This window comes from Panthera onca, chromosome D1 (genome assembly GCF_046562875.1).
Source record: "Panthera onca isolate mPanOnc1 chromosome D1, mPanOnc1 haplotype 2, whole genome shotgun sequence".
Taxonomy (NCBI): Eukaryota; Metazoa; Chordata; class Mammalia; order Carnivora; family Felidae; genus Panthera; species Panthera onca.
Window position 1 is genome coordinate 51774536 of NC_138348.1, and position 19807 is coordinate 51794342.

At 44.6% G+C, this 19807-nt stretch overlaps 1 protein-coding gene across 21 annotated transcripts in view; it reads right to left on the reverse strand.

The window, feature by feature from the left end:
- The window catches only part of DNHD1 (dynein heavy chain domain 1), a 92971-nt gene that overhangs the window by 65192 nt on the left and 7972 nt on the right, over nt 1–19807 (reverse strand). For 16 of the 21 annotated variants that reach the window (XR_013550138.2, XR_013550139.2, XM_078433157.2 and 13 more), the window contains exons 1-7: nt 15186–19716; nt 13905–14772; nt 12800–13634; nt 8529–8702; nt 3287–3490; nt 3097–3207; nt 1388–1544 (exon numbers count right to left, since the gene is read on the reverse strand). Coding sequence is in view for 19 of the 21 variants with exons in the window: in XM_078433157.2 (XP_078289283.2) it covers nt 1388–1544; nt 3097–3207; nt 3287–3490; nt 8529–8702; nt 12800–13634; nt 13905–13968 (1545 nt within the window). In the remaining 2 variants the exon portion in view is untranslated. Of the gene's footprint in view, nt 1–1387; nt 1545–3096; nt 3208–3286; nt 3491–8528; nt 8703–12799; nt 13635–13904; nt 14773–15185; nt 19717–19807 lie in introns of those variants that run through there. The other 5 variants (XM_078433148.2, XM_078433147.2, XM_078433149.2 and 2 more) reach the window with 5 other exon arrangements.

Genomic DNA, 19807 nt, shown 5'->3' on the forward strand with positions numbered 1-19807 from the left:
CAGTTTGGCTAAAATTAAAAACCCTGACAATACTAAAGGTTGATGAGAACATAGGACAACTGGAAGTCTCCTACACTGTTGGGGGAATACAAACTGGTACAACCACTCCAGAAAACTGTTTGGTACTGTAAAACAGACATGTACCTTATTCCAGCAGTTTCACTCCTAGAACACATACTCCAAACAAATGAGTGCTTATGTCCACCAAGGGACATGCACAAGAATGTTCTCATCAGGGGCGCCTGGGTGGCTCAGTTGGTTAAGCGTCCGACTTCAGCTCAGGTCATGATCTGGGTGGTGGTTACATGGATGTATATACATGTAAATATTTCAACAAACTGCACACTTACAATTTGTTTACTGCATGCAAAATTTACCTTAATTGACAAAATAAACCTCTATTTTTATTTATTTATTTTTTATTTTTAGAGAGAGAGAGAGAGAGAGAGAGAGCAGGGGAAGGGCAGAGAGAGAATCTTAAGCAGGCTCCATGCCCAGCATGCCCACAACCATGGGCTCATGACCTGAGCTGAAATCAAGAGTTGGATGCTTAACCAACTGAGCTACCCAGGTACCCCCAAAGTAAACTACTATTAAAAATTTTTAATATTTTTGTAACATTAAAACAAGAGTGGGATTTAGGAACTGGGAGGTACAGAAAGGCCATGGAATAGCTTGCCCCCACCTTTGGCCCCATTCAGCTTAGTGCAGTGTGAGGTCCAGCTGTTATTGTCTGGAGGCTGAAGGCCATTTCCCTGTATGAATCTACCTAGGGCTTCTCGTACATTATTTCTCATGTACTAGATCTCTCTCAGATCTAGTTTACCTAGAGACAGCGATCAGCCAGAGAACTGGGTAAATATCCAGCCCCACCCGACAGACAGCAAACTATTGTGACAGGAACATGTAGCAGGGCCTCCAGGAGCCCTAGGCAGAGGGCAGGTACCACAGATGCAAAGTAGGCATAATTAGGAAGGACTCCATCACCAGATGCTTCTACCAGCCACAGTGGCCTACCAAAGATTCAAAATAGGTTCAAAGATAAGCCTAGTAGCATGAAAGATCCAGACTCCAACTTTCAAATTCCCTAATGCCCCTGGCACAAACAGCTAAAGAAACCATTGCTATGTTCCTTCTCCTCCCTGCTCAAGGCCAGGACCAACCCCTTAGGGAAAAGGTTGGGTCCAAGCCTCTGCCCGTCTGTAATTGATCCATCCACCCCACAACAGAGACTGCTGGTGCTGGGCAGGACAATGGCTCTGGGCCAACTTCAGAGTCCAGACCACACAGGGGATCCCAGGAGAAGCGTGAGCCAAAAGGAGACTGGGCCTCTGGCAAGCTCAGCTTGGGGAAAAGGTTCACAATAAATTGCACTGCAGCCTCTTACCAGGTGCAGGATGGATGTGCAGAGGTGCAGGCAGCGATGGAGCAGCTGCAGAGCCTTGTGGTTCTCCTTGGCTAGAGCCCGTTGCAGGTCCAGCAGCCCATAGCATTGATCGGGGTCTTGGGGGAGCCAGGATACAGAGCGCAGCTCCTGCAGAAGCCTGCAATCAATGGCTAAGCTTGTCAGAGCCGGCATCTCAGCCTTCTTTCCTTGAACACTTCTGACCTCTTCCTAGCCCAGCACACCGCAGAATAAGCAAAGATTTAGAAAGATTCTAACATTCCTGGTGACCTACAGAGACAGATTCCTCTTGAGAATTCTTTGGAAGAATTCAAGCTGAGGAAGTTGCTGGCCGGGGAATGCTTTGGGAAAGGCCTGGAGTTATGTGCAAATGTTTCTACTGACTGACCTTTCTGCCAGGAGAGTGTCTCCTTGAAAGGCCTAAGGGCCCCAAAAATCTAGATGGGCAGATCAGTTTTAGGATCAAAGGTGAGGAACCTCTAACTTCTCTATGGGCTGACCATCCCTGAGAAAACCTGCTTCTGTTATCTACTCTCTCCATGAGAATTCTACATCTCTAAAAATCCTTGAAAAAGACGAAAGATCCCCAATAAGCAAAAGGTGATCATAATGGGTATCATTTATTCAGCACCTATTAAAAGGCATTGAACATGGTACTTTATATTTACAATCTCACTTCTCACTATAGCTGCATGGTAGAAACGTTTATCCCTAGTTTTTATATCAGGAAACGAGGCTCAAAGAGTAAAGTCCTTGCTAGGGTTCAGGATTTAAATTCAGATCTGTCCAGTCTCCACGCCCTTATGCTTTTAATTACACTATGATGATTAGGCTAGACTGGAGGATTCCCAGAGCAAAGGTTTCAAACTAGTAACCCGTGGGTCAAATTCAGACTGAAAATGTTTTCATATGTTCCAGTAAGAGTTGGCCAGCACACTGTTTTAATAAAAATTTGAGTTAAGTAGGTAAAATTAAGACATTTTACAACAAAAGGTGGATTTCCAGGAAATCCTGAAAAACAAGGCAGCTGGCATGCTGTACCCATATTCCCAGAGGCAACAGACAACTGGAACTCAGTAGTGACTGTCCTATTTAGATGCAGTCTCCAGACTGTATTCCCCTGCTCCCTAATGTCTTGCACCTAATCCACTACGTTTCTTCCATAGCTCTGGCTCAGGCCCTGTGGGCATCTGAGTTTGCAACTTCTATCACAGAAGAGAATTAGAGTGGCTGAGGAGTGCAAGATAAGTAAGAAAGTACTGAAAACAGGAATAACTAAGCTTTTCTTCAAAAAAAAGAACCCAAAAGGTACCATGGGAAGAGCAGAGAATTTGAATTCAGGCACCTGAGTTACATCCCTAGATCCAATACTCAATAATTGTGTGGTCTGGGGCAAGGTGATGTAGGAATACCTAATTACATGAAAATATGCTCAAGATACATTATTCATAAAAAAAACTGGTTACTTAACAGTATGTCAAGTATGACCACATACGTATATGTGATAGAAAATAAGACCAGAAGGGAAATGTGCAAAATGTTTGTCGTGGTTGTTTACGGTTGGTAAGATTAAAGATTTTTTTCTCTTTGTGCTTTTTCATGTCTTCCAAACCTTCTACAAGGAACATGTTATTGTTTTTTTGTAACAATAATTCAAAAGGTCCATTGACATTGTATTTTGAAGACCTTACCTGCTAATATGCAGAAGCCCAGCTCCAAAGTGGGGCACAGCAAAGAGCAGATGCTTCCCTAGGAAAGTCCGGTGCCGGTGCAGCCCGTGCAACTTCACACTCCTCTTCCAACTACAGACCAGAGGGCAGTGACAGCATGCTACTGCTCCCCACAACACTTCTCCCCACATCCCATACTGTCACCACCTACCAAGCCAAGGCCTTATATAAGAGGAAATATTTGAAGAACGGGATGGACTGGAGCTGCTGCCAGAGGACAGAATGGTGGTGCCAGGTGCCCAGCGTGATCGTCTCACTGCCCTCCACAGGATGGACATGCAGGATCCCAAAGGGAGAGAAGATGTAGTACTCAGGGTTCACCTTCTTGGGTGGCACCACCACCAGGCTGTAGGGCCTTTAGAAAAGAGCTCTGGTCAGCAGGAGCCCTGGGAACTCCTGCAGACGTCAGGAAGGGACAAAAGAAGGATGGAGAGGCGAAACATGGCAGCAGGAATGAAGGCAGAAGAAAGTGGGAAGAAGGGAAAGAGAAAAGAATGATCTTCAAACTCAAAAAAGGAAACAAATATTATTAATGTTTTAAAAGTTTATTTATTTATTTTGAGAGAGAGAGAGCAAGTGGGGGAGGGACAGAGAGAGAGAGAGAGAGAGAGAGAGAGAATCCTAAGCAGGCTCCCTGCTGTCATGCAGAGCCCCACACAGGGTTCCATCCTACGAACTAAACCGTGAGATCATGACCTGAGCCAAAATCAAGAGCCGGACCCTTAACCAATGGAGTCATCCAAGTGCCCCAAGGAAATAAATATTAAGAATAAATGGAAGCCAAAGATGGAAGGGAAGAAAGAAAAAGGCACCCAGCCAGGTCTAAGAAGATCATATCTCCAGATCCAGATACCTTACATTCCATCAAACCTAAGATGCCATCAGTTGTAAGCTGCAGCATTAAAAAAAAAAAAATGAAACATTAAAATGCTGCCAATGTGATATGCCACCAATTTGTAAGATGCATCATAATTTCAGAGATGTTAAAATGTAAAAAAAAAAAAAAAGTACATCTTAGAAATGATAAAATATGTATATCTCTAGGTACTGAAATAACATGCAGAGAAAAATCAGTGGGTGCTGTTGGGAGTAACTGAGAATGGGGAAAAGCAGGGGGTGAATAGAAGACTCGACACAGGCAAATAAAGAGGAAAACTGCAGCCAAAAGAACCAATCAAGTACCTCCGGAGCCACCTTAAAATCCTACTAAGTTCTCTTACTTCAGCACAATGCACCTGCATCCCAAAGTAAATGCCATTTATATAGTTGTATCTAGTTGCAGGAGACTGGTTAGCATAATGCTGTTTGGGCACATTCAATAAAGTATTTATCAACTTTTATTTTACAGTTTTATTTTCATAACTTGGAGCCAATAATATACTTAAGCATTAAGTATATTTGAAAGCCCTTTATAAGCTTTGATGTCCCAGTTCCTATGCCTATAATGCCTAAGAGATAAAATGGCCGTCTTCTATCTCTTCCCTCTCAACTTTCTAGAATACATGATTAAGCAAATGACTGAAGAACATTTTAGATAGATCCAGAATGAACTCACTAAGTCAAGTCATGTAAAACTTTGTTTCCTTTCTGACAAAGTGACTAGATTTTCCCAAGTACTCTTTTCCCCCAAACCATTTCTTCTGAAACAAAAGGAGCCATAACTTTTTCCAAGATAGTTAAGGAAAGAATATAGGATTTAAAACTGAATCTACCTGACTCAAGTCACCTCCCTTAACCACTGGGCTGCTTAGTTTCCCACAGTTTCCTGTACTAATTGAACCCTGGCTCCCCCAAGGGGTCATTCCTTCCCTTATGACCTTCTTAATGAACACTACTCTTTCTTTTCTCTTTTTCAAAAGCTGCTTTCTTCTTCTTTTTCTCCTCCTTCTTCTCCCTCTTCTCCTTCTTCTTCTAGGATTTTAAGTAATCTCTACAGCCAACATTGTACAACCAAACTTACAACCCCAAGGTCAAGAGTTCCATGCTCTACAGAATGAGCCAGCCAGGCACCCCTAAATGCTACTCTTCCTGCACACGGTCAGGATAGAGGGTACTCTTCTCACTCCCCACAGCGAGTGCTCCTTTGGGGGATAGTTATTCATTCGACTGTGCTAGGCACTAAGGATATAGCAGTAAACAGGAAAAATTCAGTCCCTGACTTCATATGGAATTTAATTAAACCATTTATCGAGTTTCCCTTCTGTCCAAGTGCTGTGATTGGAGATGAGGACATAAAAATAACTGCTACATAGTCCTTGCCCTCAAAGGGCTCAGATCAATTGGAGTATTAAGTGATGCTAGAGAGTATTCAACTGCTTCCCAAACACCTCAAGCTCTCTGCCTTACTGAAACACGGCAAGTTCTATATGGAACTCATCATCTTCTTGCCTCCATGCCTGTTCCTACTCTGGATAATTCATTCATTCATTCAACAAATGTTATTGAGTCTCTACTCTATGCCAAATTGTTCTAAACCCTCAGGGTATGCTGTTAAACATAACAAACAAAAATCCCTGCCCTGACAGAGCTCTCATTCTATTGAAGAAGAAAGATGATAAACATAATAAATGAGAGGGGAAGAAAAGCACAGGAAAAGGAGGTTGGCAATGCCAGGGGAGGACAGGAGTTTTGGGGGGAGGGGGAGGGAGGGAGAGGTGACACTTGAATGAAGACTCTAAGGAAGTGAAGAAATAAATTCCTATCTGAGTATGAATTAACATCCAGGACATACCAATATAACACTGTATGTTAACTATGTTAGAATTAAATGAAAAACTTAATTAAAAAACCTGGGACAAATCCAAGAAAAAATTGATAAATTCAAGCACATTGAAAAAAAACAACAACAAACCCATTACATGTCCAAGAAACAAAAGGAAACAATAAAGGGCAGGGTTCTGCTTTAACTAATGGTGCACTAGAAATTTAGAACACTCTCACTTGAGAACAACTAGAAAAAGGCAAAATAAACTGGTAAAATATGAAAATCATCTGTATGGATACATCAGGGAAGTCCAAATTAAATGCCGTGGGTTCTGGGTTTGTACCCTGGTCACATTATAGGTTGAAGCAGAAAACATGGCTTTCCTGGGTGTGGGTCCCCAGCTGCAGCCTCTGATCTTTGGCTGTCTGTGCCTACCCAAAGCTCGGCTCAGGAGCTGACAGTAAAACTGACACACAATCGCCAATAGTGGGATCCACAGGCGCCTCTGGGGAAAAGCACCACCAAATGCTAAACTCACTTCACTGGATTTCCTTCTTTGGCAGAGTTCGTCCTATAATTATTCACTGCCTTTTAGTTCTCTTGTTCATGGTTTCTTGTCTCTCCGTGTGCCTAATTATCTTTGATTGTGCTGCTTCTCTGATTATGATGGAGCTGATAGTTTAAAAGTTCTAAGCTTGTAATTTTCTTGGTGTGAGCTCTCCACTGCAGTCAGTAAGCATCCCGTCCCACACCGCCACTGTTACTGGTCAGGTGTGGTGGCTGGCCACTGGGTGTCAGTAGGTAGTTCATCACAGTCAGCCACAAGTGATCATTTCATTAACTGTGATGCCACTACATGGCATGGATTACTAGGACCCTATACACCATTTGCACGGAGCTCAGTACTGTTCAAGGCCAAGGACATTACCAAGGCAATATCAGAATCCCATATTTGAGGCTCCTTTCCTTTCATGATATCAGTAACAGTCCAATCAGGAAAGCAGAAACCAAACAGGGCATTTCAACAAAGTGAATTTAATAGAGAGCTTTTTTTTTTTTTTTAAGGTGTCAAAGAAACAAACAGCCAAAAGGGAACACCAAGGTGGCACTGATACAATAACCGCAGGAATGGATGCCAGCTCGAGAATGAGAGGAACATAGGGAAGGGGTCTGGAGTCTCAGAAGCTATGAGCTTGGGGGAGGGGCTTGTAGACCTGGGGCCTGGATTTCATTGGAGGCGCTGCCACACTGGTACTAGTGCCTTCGGAGTTTGGAGGAGGGGCAGTCAAGATACAGAAAGCTGATGGGCAGGTGCCACCCAGCTGGCACTGGTGCCGTCAGAATCATGAAGAGGCTAATTCAGAAGGTGCCCATTGCCGCCAGGGTGGAGGACCAATCCTGACAGAAGGAGCAAGCAAGGGAAAGAGGAAGTTCCTTCTCTTATCTTGCTGTCCAGTCTCCTTCTAGCACCCCCTACTAACCAAACCTAACAGTGGGCTCCTGGGTGGCTCAGTCAGTTGAGCGCGACTTTGGCTCAGGTCATGATCTCCTGGCCTGTGAGTTTGAGCCCTGTGTCGGGCTCTGTGCTGACAGCTCAGAGCCTGGAGCCTGCTTCGGATTCTGAGTCTCCCTCTCTCTCTGCCCTTCCCCCGCTCATGCTCTGTCTCTCTCTCTCTGTCAAAAATAAATAAACATAAAAAAAAAAAAAAACAAAAAAAACCCTAACAGGAGGCCAGTTGAAAAAGGAGGAGTAAAGTTTGCAGTCTCAGCCCCAGTGTCATGAAGTAGTGAGAGAAGAGCCAAAAGACAACTGCTTAATAACTGGCACAATGCTTTCAGTGAGAACTTGTTAAATGACCTGATCAGTAAATGCATGGATGATATGCCCCATTAGTGCTACATAAGCTCAGGAGAAAGACAGCAGTGTATGTAGGAAACAGAGCCTTCTGGGAGGGTACACGACATACTGCTGAAGAGCATGGACTTTTGAGTTTAGACAGTGCTAGGTTTGTCTGTTTCTACCACTTAGTATGTGACAAGTTACTTAACCTCTTTATGCCTCAGGGTGCTCGTCTCATGTATGGATATAATAACAGCACAATGCTTGGGGAAAAAATTGATTAATGGTAATTATTATTTCTGAGAAGAGATGGGATTTGAACAGGGCTTTGAGACATACATAAATTTTAGAGCTAACAGAAGAAAATGAACACCTCCTGAGTCATGTGGAAGGAGAGGACTTGTTTTTATAGCCCCAGAGCTAAAACCAGGACCAGAAGGTAGAAGTTAAAAGAAGGCAGAGCTTGGTTCAGTCTAAGGAACAGGGCCCCTTGGGAAACTCAAAGCTTCCCCTCACTGTTCAAACACCAGATTTGTGCACTGGAGTTGGAAGAGATCCCCATTAAATTCCCTTCCGAGGCTACGACCAAATGTTTCTACCATTTTAGGACAGAATAAAGAAGACAGAACCAAAAGTAGAAAAGGCTGTGAGAGCAAAGGGAGCAAAGAAGAGGTGCAGAACGGAAAGGAGGAAGCTGAGAAGGGAAGAGGGAGGCAAACTGGAAGAAAGAGGAGAAGCAGCCAGAGAAGAGAAAGGACAGGAGAGGAGTGGGTAAGGAGAGGAAGCCGGGTGGGAGATAGCATGGGAGGAAAACAGGGAGTGGCCAGAGTAAAAGCCATCTGGACTTACCTAAAGTGCCGGCTGGGAGCTACATTGAGATAGAGGAAGTGGATCTTCTTCAGGTATCTCTCTGTCTTCATAATGGTCATCACCTGGCTACCCAGGAGGGAAGTCTGAAATGAGAAGCCAGAGCTTCTCTTCTGTAACGTTTTCTTCCCAGGAACTTGTGTATCAAGCTGAGACCTGTATGATTAAAAAAAAAAAAAAAATCAGGAGAAAAGAGAGCAAGGAGTCAGCTTGCCACTGTTAGCCAGTGAAAGGAGGAGCAGATTGGATGCTGAAGAGGATGTGATGTGGTATTGTCAGAGCCTATACCCTACCCTACCACCTATACCCAAAGGTATTCACATACCGAGCAAATACCGTCAAGCAGCTATATTCACACAGACCAATCAATGAACAACCCTTCCCTTTCTGACAAATGAATAATCATTCTGGACTTCTTATGATTACTATGAAGCTATTATATAATACTGAATGAAATGGGAATATTTTGTTTTCCCAGCTCATCATCTAGCAAGCCCACAGGCCTGATTTCTCCACCACTGCTTCCTAACCTAGATCTCCTAACCATTGCCCCCATTATGCCTGCTTTCCAACTCTGCATGATTCCATGCCTGTGAGTCTTTCTTGCTCTTCCCCCATCACCACCTAACTTCTGGTTTCACATCCTTTCCTTTCCAGCCAGGATCCAATGGTGCATTCTTCAATCCCCTCAAGCCTACACCAGTACTTTCAGTCTTTTTACCCTTCAACGCCAGCCAACAAAATTGATATAAAAATTAATTTTCCAAGAAACCAAAAACTGAATACCTAGACTATACTAGTCAAGTATATAGCGATGTCACTAATTGACCCAAAGCTAGATCAACAGAACAAGTTACCCCAGAGATAACAGTGCCATCCTATTCTAAAAGTTCATATCAACAATAGGGCTTGTAACCTTGATGTTGGATCGGGACATTTGAACCGTGTAACAGCTACTGAAGTTTCATTTCCTCAACAGTTAAGAGTCCTACATGATCTAAATTGGTTCAGAAGATTACTGAACCAGGAATATCAGCTCCTCGACGGATTCCTGGTATCTGATCTCAATTATGGGCTCATGCTGCTCTGGTATCTTCATACAAGTCTTCAGGCACCCTGTATCTTTCAGTCCCCTCAGCTGCTATTCCAGACCTCTACCTACTCCCATGCCCAGCCCTGCCAGGCCCCACTTCATTCCCTTTCCTGCCTCCTTCCCTGCCCAGAGAGAACTGAGGTTCTCAGCCATCAACTAACTTCCCCTAGTTCAGCTGCTTTCCCACACATTTATCTGCCCAGATTCCCATCCTAATCCCATCCTAATCAACTTGAGAGGAAGCAATGCCCTTTCTTCTCTGTAAGAAATTCCTCCATTTGTGAAGTGGATCCTTTATCCTCTCTTCATGCTATATTTTCAATCTCTTTCTTTTCTTACTGTTAGCCTATATTTATTCATGCACTGTGCAAAAAATTTTTGAACACCCACTTCTCAAGCATTGTCATAAGGGCTATGAACATCTATCTTATTTTTTTTTTAGGAGGCCTATCCAGACACCAGTGTCCCATTATCTCTCTCTCCCTTTCAAGCCAACCTTCATGAAAGAATAGTAAAATGTGATTTCTACTTCCTTATCTCCCGTTTGCTCCTGAATGCACTAAAATCTGGCTTCCCCTTCACAAAACTGCCTGAAATAAATCACTTTCACCAACCTCCTCCTTGTTACTAAAACCAATGAACATTTTTCAGGTTTTTCTTACTTGCTTCAGTAGCATTTAATACTAACTGCTTCCCCCTCCTTGAAACTCTCCTCTTATTTCACCTCATAACCTGCAAGATATTTTGTTAATAACTTCAATCTAAACCAAAGTGCCTCTGATGTGCTTTCCGCTACATGTACACACACACACACACCCGTATGCATACACACACACACAGGAGCAGCCAGGGGAAAGGCGGTGTTCTCTTTATTATATAGCACTTATCACAATTTGCAATTATATTTTATTGGCACCAACTTATTTAATATTATTCCCCCAACTGAACTGTAAAACCCCAAAGAAAGAGAATGAGTGTGTCTTGTTCATGTCTGTATCTCCAGCATCTAGCAGTTCCTAATACGTACTGGGTCTCCAGTGATACTTATTGAATGAATGGATGTCTGGAGGAACAGACCTGGAGAACTTCATGAAGCTAAGCCACATTAGCTAGGCCTCAGAGACTTATCACCAGGTCCAAAGAGAAAAGCAAAGAACTTGACCCCTTTCCAACATCTCAGTCCATTCTCACTTTAGTTACATACTCCCAGGAAACATATTCAGGGCACAGGGCAGGTCTTGGAAAAAGAAAGGATCTGCTGGGGATCTTGAAGATATAAATTGTCAGCACTGTCCCCTTCTATCAGAGCCCCAGGAGCCTACCTATCTGTCCACCATTACAGCTTTAAGATTTTAGGAAAAAATTTGACCCGGCCATAAACTTAGAGCAAAAACTGAGGAAGCCAATCCAGATTAAAGGTAAAGCTACCCTTCTTCCCAGTGAATGTGTACTAGACAAGTTGCAAAGCACTTAGAAAATCAGGCCAGACTAGTATCCAAAATCTATAAAGAACTCACCAAACTCCACACCCGAAAAACAAATAATACAGTGAAGAAATGGGCAGAAAACATGAATAGACAGTTCTCTGAAGACATCCAGATGGCCAACAGGCACATGAAAAGATACTCAATGTCACTCCTCATCAGGGAACTACAGGTCAAAACCGCACTCAGATACCACCTCACGCCAGTCAGAGTGGCTAAAATGAACAAATCAGGAGACTATAGATGCTGGAGAGGATGTGGAGAAACGGGAACCCTCTTGAACTGTTGGTGGGAAGGCAAACTGTTGGTGGGAGCGGTGCAGCCGCTCTGGAAAACAGTGTGGAGATTCCTCAAAAAAATTAAAAATAGATCTACCCTATGACCCAGCAATAGCACTGCTAGGAATTTACCCAAGGGATACAGGAGTGCTGATGAAGAGGGGCACTTGTACCCCAATGTTTATAGCAGCACTTTCAACAATAGCCAAATTATGGAAAGAGCCTAAATGTCCATCAACTGATGAATGGATAAAGCAATTGTGGTTTATATGCACAATGGAATACTACTTGGCAACGAGAAAGAATGAAATATGGCCTTTTGTAGCAACGTGGATGGAACTGGAGAGTGTTATGCTAAGTGAAATAAGTCATACAGAGAAAGACAGACACCATATGTTTTCACTCTTATGTGGATCCTGAGAAACTTAACAGAAGACCATGGGGGAGGGGAAGGAAAAAAAAAGTTAGAGAGGGAGGGAGCCAAACCATAAGAGACTCTTAAAAACTGAGAATAAACTGAGGGTTGATGGGGAGTGGGAGGGAGGGGAGGGTGGGTAGTGGGTACTGAGGAGGGCACCTGTTGGGAGGAGCACTGGGTGTTGTATGGAAACTAATTTGACAATAAACTTCATATTAAAAAAATAAATAAATAATTTTAAGATTAAAAAAAAAAAAAAGAAGAAAATCAGGCCAGAGGATGGGGGCGGGGGGGAATTCTAAGACTAGTGTTAAAGAACTCTCAGAAGAGGAGGTCGCTGTAGACACTCTGAAATCTTGAAAGGAGCAATGAGAGCCCGATTGGGGGAAACAATTGGCAACTCAAGGGGCCAGGATACCCACACTGGCAGGGCAGGAAGAAGGCTCTGAAAAGGTCAGAATGAATGTCGCATTTGCCTGAGCTGCCAACTCTAATGTGCTTTGGGGCTGGCTTAGCTCACACACAAATGTGTGGGAAGGTCCCTCAGACAAGCATTCACCTAGGAGTGTCCTGAGGGAAGAACCTGTACACAACATCCAGCACCCAGCCCTAGGCAGGCCCAGCGGAGAGGGTCAGGGATTATGAAAGAGTGAGAAAAAGAACTAAAGAAGCTTCTAGCACCATCTGAGAAAGATCTGGAAACTGTGGAAACTCAAGCTGTTTTCTGATGCCTTGGCTTCCTTATAGCTGACTTTTGATTTTCATGAATTTCTGCATTGCCTGAAGGGGATTAACACTTAGAACACTCGGTTTATTTGCAGACAAAAAGGGAGAAAGAAACAGCTACAACCAGCATAGCCTGGGGTTCAAGCTAATGCCTAAAATCAATAGGGAGCTGGCCCTAGACTTCGAAGGAGGCACCCGTTAAGTTTCTTCTTTTTCCCCTCTGCTCAAAGCCCCACTCTGGGTCCCTCACTTACTTAGTCTCTTTTCTTCCAACAGGCTCCTCCTCTGCATCATCAGTGTCCCTGCTTTCATACCGTACGGGGATGTCTGTGGCCAGTGCCAAGGGCAGGAGGCTAAGGCCATCTACCCACCAGGTCTCTTTCAAGGCCACCTGGGCACCAACAATACCCAGGCTGCGCTGTAGCTCTGGCAGCGTCAGTGGTCGCAGCCATGTAGCCAACTCCTCCCCCACGTGCTGCCCACCCCAGCGGGCCTGCACAAAAGGGCAGGCTGGGTGTGGGGGCCTGTGACGGAACTTCTGCTTCTGGGAACAGCACTCAATATGTGAGGCACTCTCTAACAAAGAGGTGTCTGGGGGAAAGGCCTGCTCTATGGCATCTAGTAGGTCCAGCTGGAGCTGGGATTGGACCCAGGGTGCCCAGTGGGACAGCTGCTCCAGGAAGGGCAGCAAATCAAGGTGACCAACAAGCAGCACACGATATGGAGGCAGCAGACGCAGCACCGCATGCAGGTAGTGCCAAGCTGCAGGGCTGCCATCCCTCAGGACAGCTGAGAACAGAGTTTGGAGCTCAGCTACCAGGAGCTCCAGCGCTGTGGGCTGCTCTGACTGGCTCACTGCCTTTGGGGACTGTCTCTGTGTCCTCTGACGGTCCTGGAGCTGCTCTTCCGTGTCTGGAACACAGACGGAGTGCTGAGATTCAAGGGCTTCAGGTGATGCCTCTTCAGGAGACAAGTCCGCCTTTGGCTCCGAGACCAAGAGGAGCTGGGCATTCAGCTGCTGTCGAACTGACCTTGCCCACTGTTCAGGTTCTGACTGCCAGTTCCAGGCTCCTGGCTGCTGGGTCTCACCTGCTTGGCCCAGCCCAGAACAGGGGTGAGAGAAGGGGCCTTAGGTTCTGGGCTAGGAATGTCAGGGTCTAAGGGGCTGGGGGACAGGGGAGGGGAGGGACTTAGGACAGGGAAATGGATGGAGCTGCAGGGCAGTTGCAGGGCAGAGCCAGAACAGCAGAGGACAACAGCTTCCCCAATGACTCTGGTAAGAAGCAGGCCCAAGACAAAGGCAGGGGCCCTCTCTGCACAAGAGTTCCTTCCCACCACCCAGGACACAGTCCCCCTCACCTGGTGTAAGGGGTACAGGAGGCAACGGAAGGGAAGAGAGACTGATGTGCTGGTAAGGTTTCATCCCAACTGCCTGTTGGAGAAACTGGTGAACCAAGACTTGGGTCCCAAGCACAGGCTCACTCTACTCACAGCTGCCCATACAGAGAGACTGGCACATGGAGGAGTGATCACTTGCACAAACTGATGCACACTTGGAAAGGGCTCACTCAGAGAACTTTGGTAACAGCAAGGAACGTCACTGGGAGTGGAGCCCAGGGATGGCCTGAAGGGAGGAACAGGTGGTCACTCTGTGGCAACAAAGCCCCAGTGCTGTCTGAACATGGGCTGAGGGGGGCTCTTGGGAACAGAAAGCACAGAGAACTACATGGTTCAGATGAGGTTGGGGGGAGTGTAGAGAGGAAAAAGTGGCAAAGGACCAAGCTGGAAGGAGGAGGAGGAGAAGGAGGAAGGGGAGGAGAAAGAGGAATAGGAGGAGGAAAAGGAAGGAGAGAGGGAAGGGGAGAAGAAGAGGGGAGGGGCAGGGGGTCCCTGGGAGTGTGGGAGGAGGGGACCTTCCTGGGGGCAGTGGCAAGGGAGATCTGAGGGCAAAGGGAAGAGGATTATAAGCTGGAGACTCACCCTCAGCTCCATTCCCTCCCAGCTGTTAGAACCGTTACAGGGTCCCTAAAGGCCCGAGCCTTCACCGCAGAATTCCGGAACCCTCAGAAACCGGAAAGGGGAGGAGTCAGCATCCGTGCTGGTCCGGGGTTGCACAAAGGCAGGGCGAGGGGCTCGGGCGAGGACTGGGAAGCTGAAGCACTGTGGCCGAGACCAAACCTGCTGGCTGCCCACACGCTTTGAGAATAGGTGATCAGTCTGGCTGGGTCTGAAAAAAAAAAAATGACACGGTGATTTGGGGAAGTAGCAACCGTGAGGGCGTCGTGGGAAAGTATGATCCCTGTGCCTATTTATGCATTCACTGAACGTCTTAGCTGGCACCAAGTACCAGCAAGTTATGTCTTTGGGACCCTACCTGCACCCCATCCACATATCCACCAACCCTACCTTACCACCTCCCCCACAAGCAAACTCCTAGTAAGACAAAATCCTTGATCATAAGAAGTCCAAAATGGGGGGTGGGAAGGTCTGAACGATTTAAGGAAAGAAGGAAGGAAGGAAGGAAGGAAGGAAGGAAGGAAGGAAGGAAGAGAAAGAAAGAAAAAAAGAAAGAAAGAAAGAAAGAAAGAAAGAAAGAAAGAAAGAAAGAAAAAGAAAATTCAGCATATGACACAGTCCCACCTCTGCCCTGCAATCCAGATTTGTACGTCCATCTGCCTCCTTAATGGCTCTACTTGGATATCTGATAAATAACACAAACTTAAAATCTTAAAATGTCCAAACCAGACTTCTAACTACCACCTCCCTCCCGGTGGCAAAAGAAACCTACTCCTTTCACTGCCTTCCCCAAAATGACAAGTCCATTTTTCCAGTTGCTTGGGTCAATACCTTGAAATCACCTTAGATTTCTCTTTCCATCCCTCTCTTCCCACCTCAGCCTACCTCCCATGTTGAATCCTTTGGCAAATTCTGTTGGCTATAGCTTCAAAATCCATCCAGAATCCAACAATTCCTCACCACCTTAAGTGCCACAACCTTAGTCTGTGTCACTATCACTTCTCACCTGGATTATTCCATAGCCTTCTAACTGGACTCCCTCCTTCGACCCTTGTCCCCACAATCTGTTCTTTTCAGAGCAGCCAGTGACCCTTTTCACAGGGCAGCTCTTGTCACTCCTCTGCTTAAAACTAATGCCCTATCATCTCATTCCCTCCGGTGAAAGCCAATGTCCTACATGGCCTACAAGTTGCTATGTGATCAGCCACCTACTATCTCTCCTTCTCTCCTATTCTCTCTCCTCATCCACTCCACTCGAGCTGTGCTTGGATTACACCGAGGATGCTCCCATCTCAGAGCCTATGTATCAATTACTCTGCTTGTGTATCTATTAGGAGACATACAAGGTTTCATACAAGTTTTCTGTGCCTGTGTAACAAATTACCACAACCTAAGTAGCTTAGAAACAAATACCCGTTTAGTACCTTGTAGTTCTGCAGATCCATGTTTAGCATGGCTTGGCTGTGTTCTTTCCTCAGAGTATCAGAAACCTGAAATCTAAGAGTTGGCTGGGCTGAGTTCTCATCTGAAAACTCTGGGGGAAAATTCTTTTCCAAGCTCATTCTTGCTGGCAGGATTCAGATCCTCACAGTTGTAAGACTAGGTCCCAATTTCCTTTCTGGCCATCAGTTGGGGACCATATTCAGGTCCTAGAGGCCACCTTCCTTCCTTGCCATGTGATTCATCCACCTTCAGGCCAGCAATCATGTCTCAAACTCTTTGCAAGCTTGGAATCTTTCTGAATCCAGCCAGAGAAATCTCCCTGCTTTTAAAAAGTCCATGTGGTTAGGTCAGACCCACCCAAATAATATTGCTTTCTTACAGTCAAGTCTGCCATATAAGCTGTCATATTAATAGTCCTAGCGATTATGTAGCATATGCACACAGGGAGTGGAAAATTCAGGACCATCTTAAAATTCTGCCAACCACATATGTTGTAACAACAAAAGGACCCCAAAATACAGTGGTTTAAACTATATGGAAGGTTTTTTTCCCTCTTACATAACTGCCCAAGTATAAATACTTGAGGGCTAACGTGGCAGCCTTTCAGTTGTTCTACTTTCTCCAAGAAGGTGGTCCGTGTCTTCCGTGTCCAAGAGAGTTCACCACCATGCTGCTAGGTCCCATCACAGTCCGTGGAGGAAGAATTAGGAGCCACACCCTTACTTTTTTTTTTTATAATTTTTTTCATGTTTATTTATTTTGAGAGAGAGAGAGAGAGAGAGAGAGCAAGTAAGGGAGGGGCAGTGAGAGAGAAAGAGGGAGAATTGCAAGCAGGCCCCACAATGTCAGTGCAGAGCCTAATGCAGGGCTCAATCTCATGAACTGTGAGATAGGGACCTGAGCCAAAACTCAAGAGTTGGACACTTAACAGACTGAGCCACCCAGGCACCCAAGTAGGAGGCACACCTTTACTTTTAAGGGCACAATCTGGCAATGCACGCATCACTCAAACACATGGGCACACCTAGCTGCAAGGAAAGCTGTAAAATCTGATCTTTATTTCCAGTGGCCATGTGCCCAGATAAAAGTCAAGAGTCAATTAGTAAAGAAAGAAGGAGACAATGGATACTGAGGGACAATGAGAGGCTTATACCACAGGGAGCACTCTTCCAGATGTCCCCAAGGCTTATTCCCTCATTTCAAGTCTCTGTTCAGAGACCTTATCAATGAGTTCTTTGACTATCCAGCATAAAATAACAACACTGTTCCTACCTTCCTTACCCTTTCTACCCTGCATTATTTTTCTCCACAGCACTTAGTACCATCTCATATAAATACTTAATTTGCTTACTGCCTATTTCCCTTGACCAGAAACATAAGTTCCGTGGTGGCAGAGATTTTGATTGCTCTCTGTTGCATCCCCATTCCCTGGTGCTGGCACCATGAGTAGGTGATCAGAAAATATTTATGGAACAAATGCATAAATGTATAGCAGTCTTCATTGATGAGAAAGGGGATCACCTCTGGAATCAGACTGTCTGGATCGAAAACCTGACTGTACCACTCACTAGTTGTACGGTATTTTGCCTCCATTTCAATTAAAAAAATTTTTTTAATGTTTATTTTTGAGAGAGAGAGAGAGACAGAGTGTGAATGGGCAAGGGGTAGAGAGAGAGGGAGATACAGAATCTGAAGCAGGCCCCAGGCTCCAAGCTGTCAGCACAGAATCTAACATGGGGCTCAAACTCATGAGAGATCACGATCTGAGCCAAAGTCAGACACTTAACCAACTGAGCCACCCAGGCACCCCATCAAAAAAATTTTTTTAAATAAAATGAAGGTAATAACAGCATTTACCTAACAGGGTTGCTGTGAGGATTAAATGAGTTAATGTACGTAAAATGCCTAGAATAAAGCTCAGTGAAGCTATGTGTTTTTCTTGTTTGTGGCACTCTACCAAGTGCTGTTTAGGTAAAGGTGGACAAGACATAATAGTGTTCAGTGAGGGCAGCAGCCCTTCCTGGAAAGGGCAAAGAAGAGTCCCAGAGTCACAGCAGGCCTTGAAATTCATGGCCCTAAAACAATGGTTTTCCAGACAGACAAGGACAGAAGGGAATCATGTTCAGTGGCCTCTACTGAGCCCTCAACACTGCCTAAAAATTGAATTATAGTTTTTCTGTCAGTCTACTCTTCCATTCTGTGAAAATTCTATTTCATACGTGTACTCTTTCATCTTCCATTTTCTTGTTTCACTCTCCAATGATAACTTCATCTCCTATTAAAAAAAAATTAGATGCTGTTTCAGAGTTCTTCAGAGAAACAGAAACAATAGGACACACACACACACACACACACACACACACGTAGGTAAGTAGGTAGGTAGATAGATTTATTTTATTTTATTTTAGAGAGAGAGGGCATAAGTGAGGGGCAGAAAGAGAGGGAGGGGAGAAAGAGAGAATCCCACAAGGAGAGAGAGAGAATGAGAGAAGAGGGACTCACCTGAAGCAGGGCTAATTTTTTTTTTTTTTTTTACCTGAAGTGGGGCTCATGCTCACCTAAAGCAGGGCTCGAACTCACTAACCCTGAGATCATGACCTAAGCTGAAGTCAGATGCTTAACTCACTAAGTCACCCAGGCATGTCCCTAGATAGATTTATTTTAAAGAATTGGCTCACATGATTGTGGGGGCTGGCAAGTTCAAAATCTATAAGATAGGTCAGTATGCTGGAAACTCAGGCAGGAATTAATGCTGCGGTCTTTTTTTTTTTTTTTTTTTTTAAGTTTGTTTGTTTACTTATTTATTATTTTGAAAGAGGCAGAGACAGCATGAGCAGGGGAGGGGCAGACAGAGGGAGATTGAAAATCCCAAGCAGGCTGCACACTACCAGTTGCAGAGCCTGATCCAGGGCTCAAATGCACAAACTGCAAGATCATGACCTGAGCCGAAACCAAGAGTCAGACACTTAACAGACTGAGCCACCCAGGCACCCCAATGCTGCAGTCTTGAGACAGAATTCCTTCTTTGAGAAATCTGTTTTGCTTTTATGGTCTTCAACTGATTGAATGAAGCCCACCTTCATTAAGAGTAGTTTCTGTCATTTAAAGTCAACTAATTACAGATGTTAACCACATCTATCAAATACCTTCACAGCAATACCTAAATTAGTATTTGATTAAATAACTGGGCGCTGTAACTTAGCCAAGTTGACACATAAAAACTATCACACATGGTATTTAAAAGAAACTCTCTTAGGGCACTTGGGTGGCTCAGTTGGTCAAGCATCTGACTCTTGATTTCACCTCAGGTTCATGATCTCATGGTTTGTGGGATCGAGCCCCACATTGAGCTCTGTGCTGATACAGATGGGATTCCCTCTCCTCTCTCTGCCCCTCCCTTCCTCGCACATGCTCTCTCTCAAAATAAATAAATATTTAAAAAGTATATTAAAAAGAATGTTTAAAAAATAAACTCTCTCAATCTCCCAGTACCAAATTAAAAAACCACTTAGATCTGCTTTATCCATCCTCCATCCTTCCTGTTACCAATGAGATGCTCCTCCTTTCTCTAAAGCCAAGCTCTAGACCTTTGCTCTGGAACTCTCTTTCTTGCCTTCACTTAGTCAGCAAATAATTATTGAGCACCAATTGTTTTAGGCACTATTTTAGGTCTTTGGTTACATCAGCATACAAAGCAATAGCATTGACAAAACTCCTATGATTTATTGAAATCATATTTTTGATTTCATATTATTGATCTTAATCTTCACCCTCTCCAGTAGGATCACATTTAGAGAATTTAT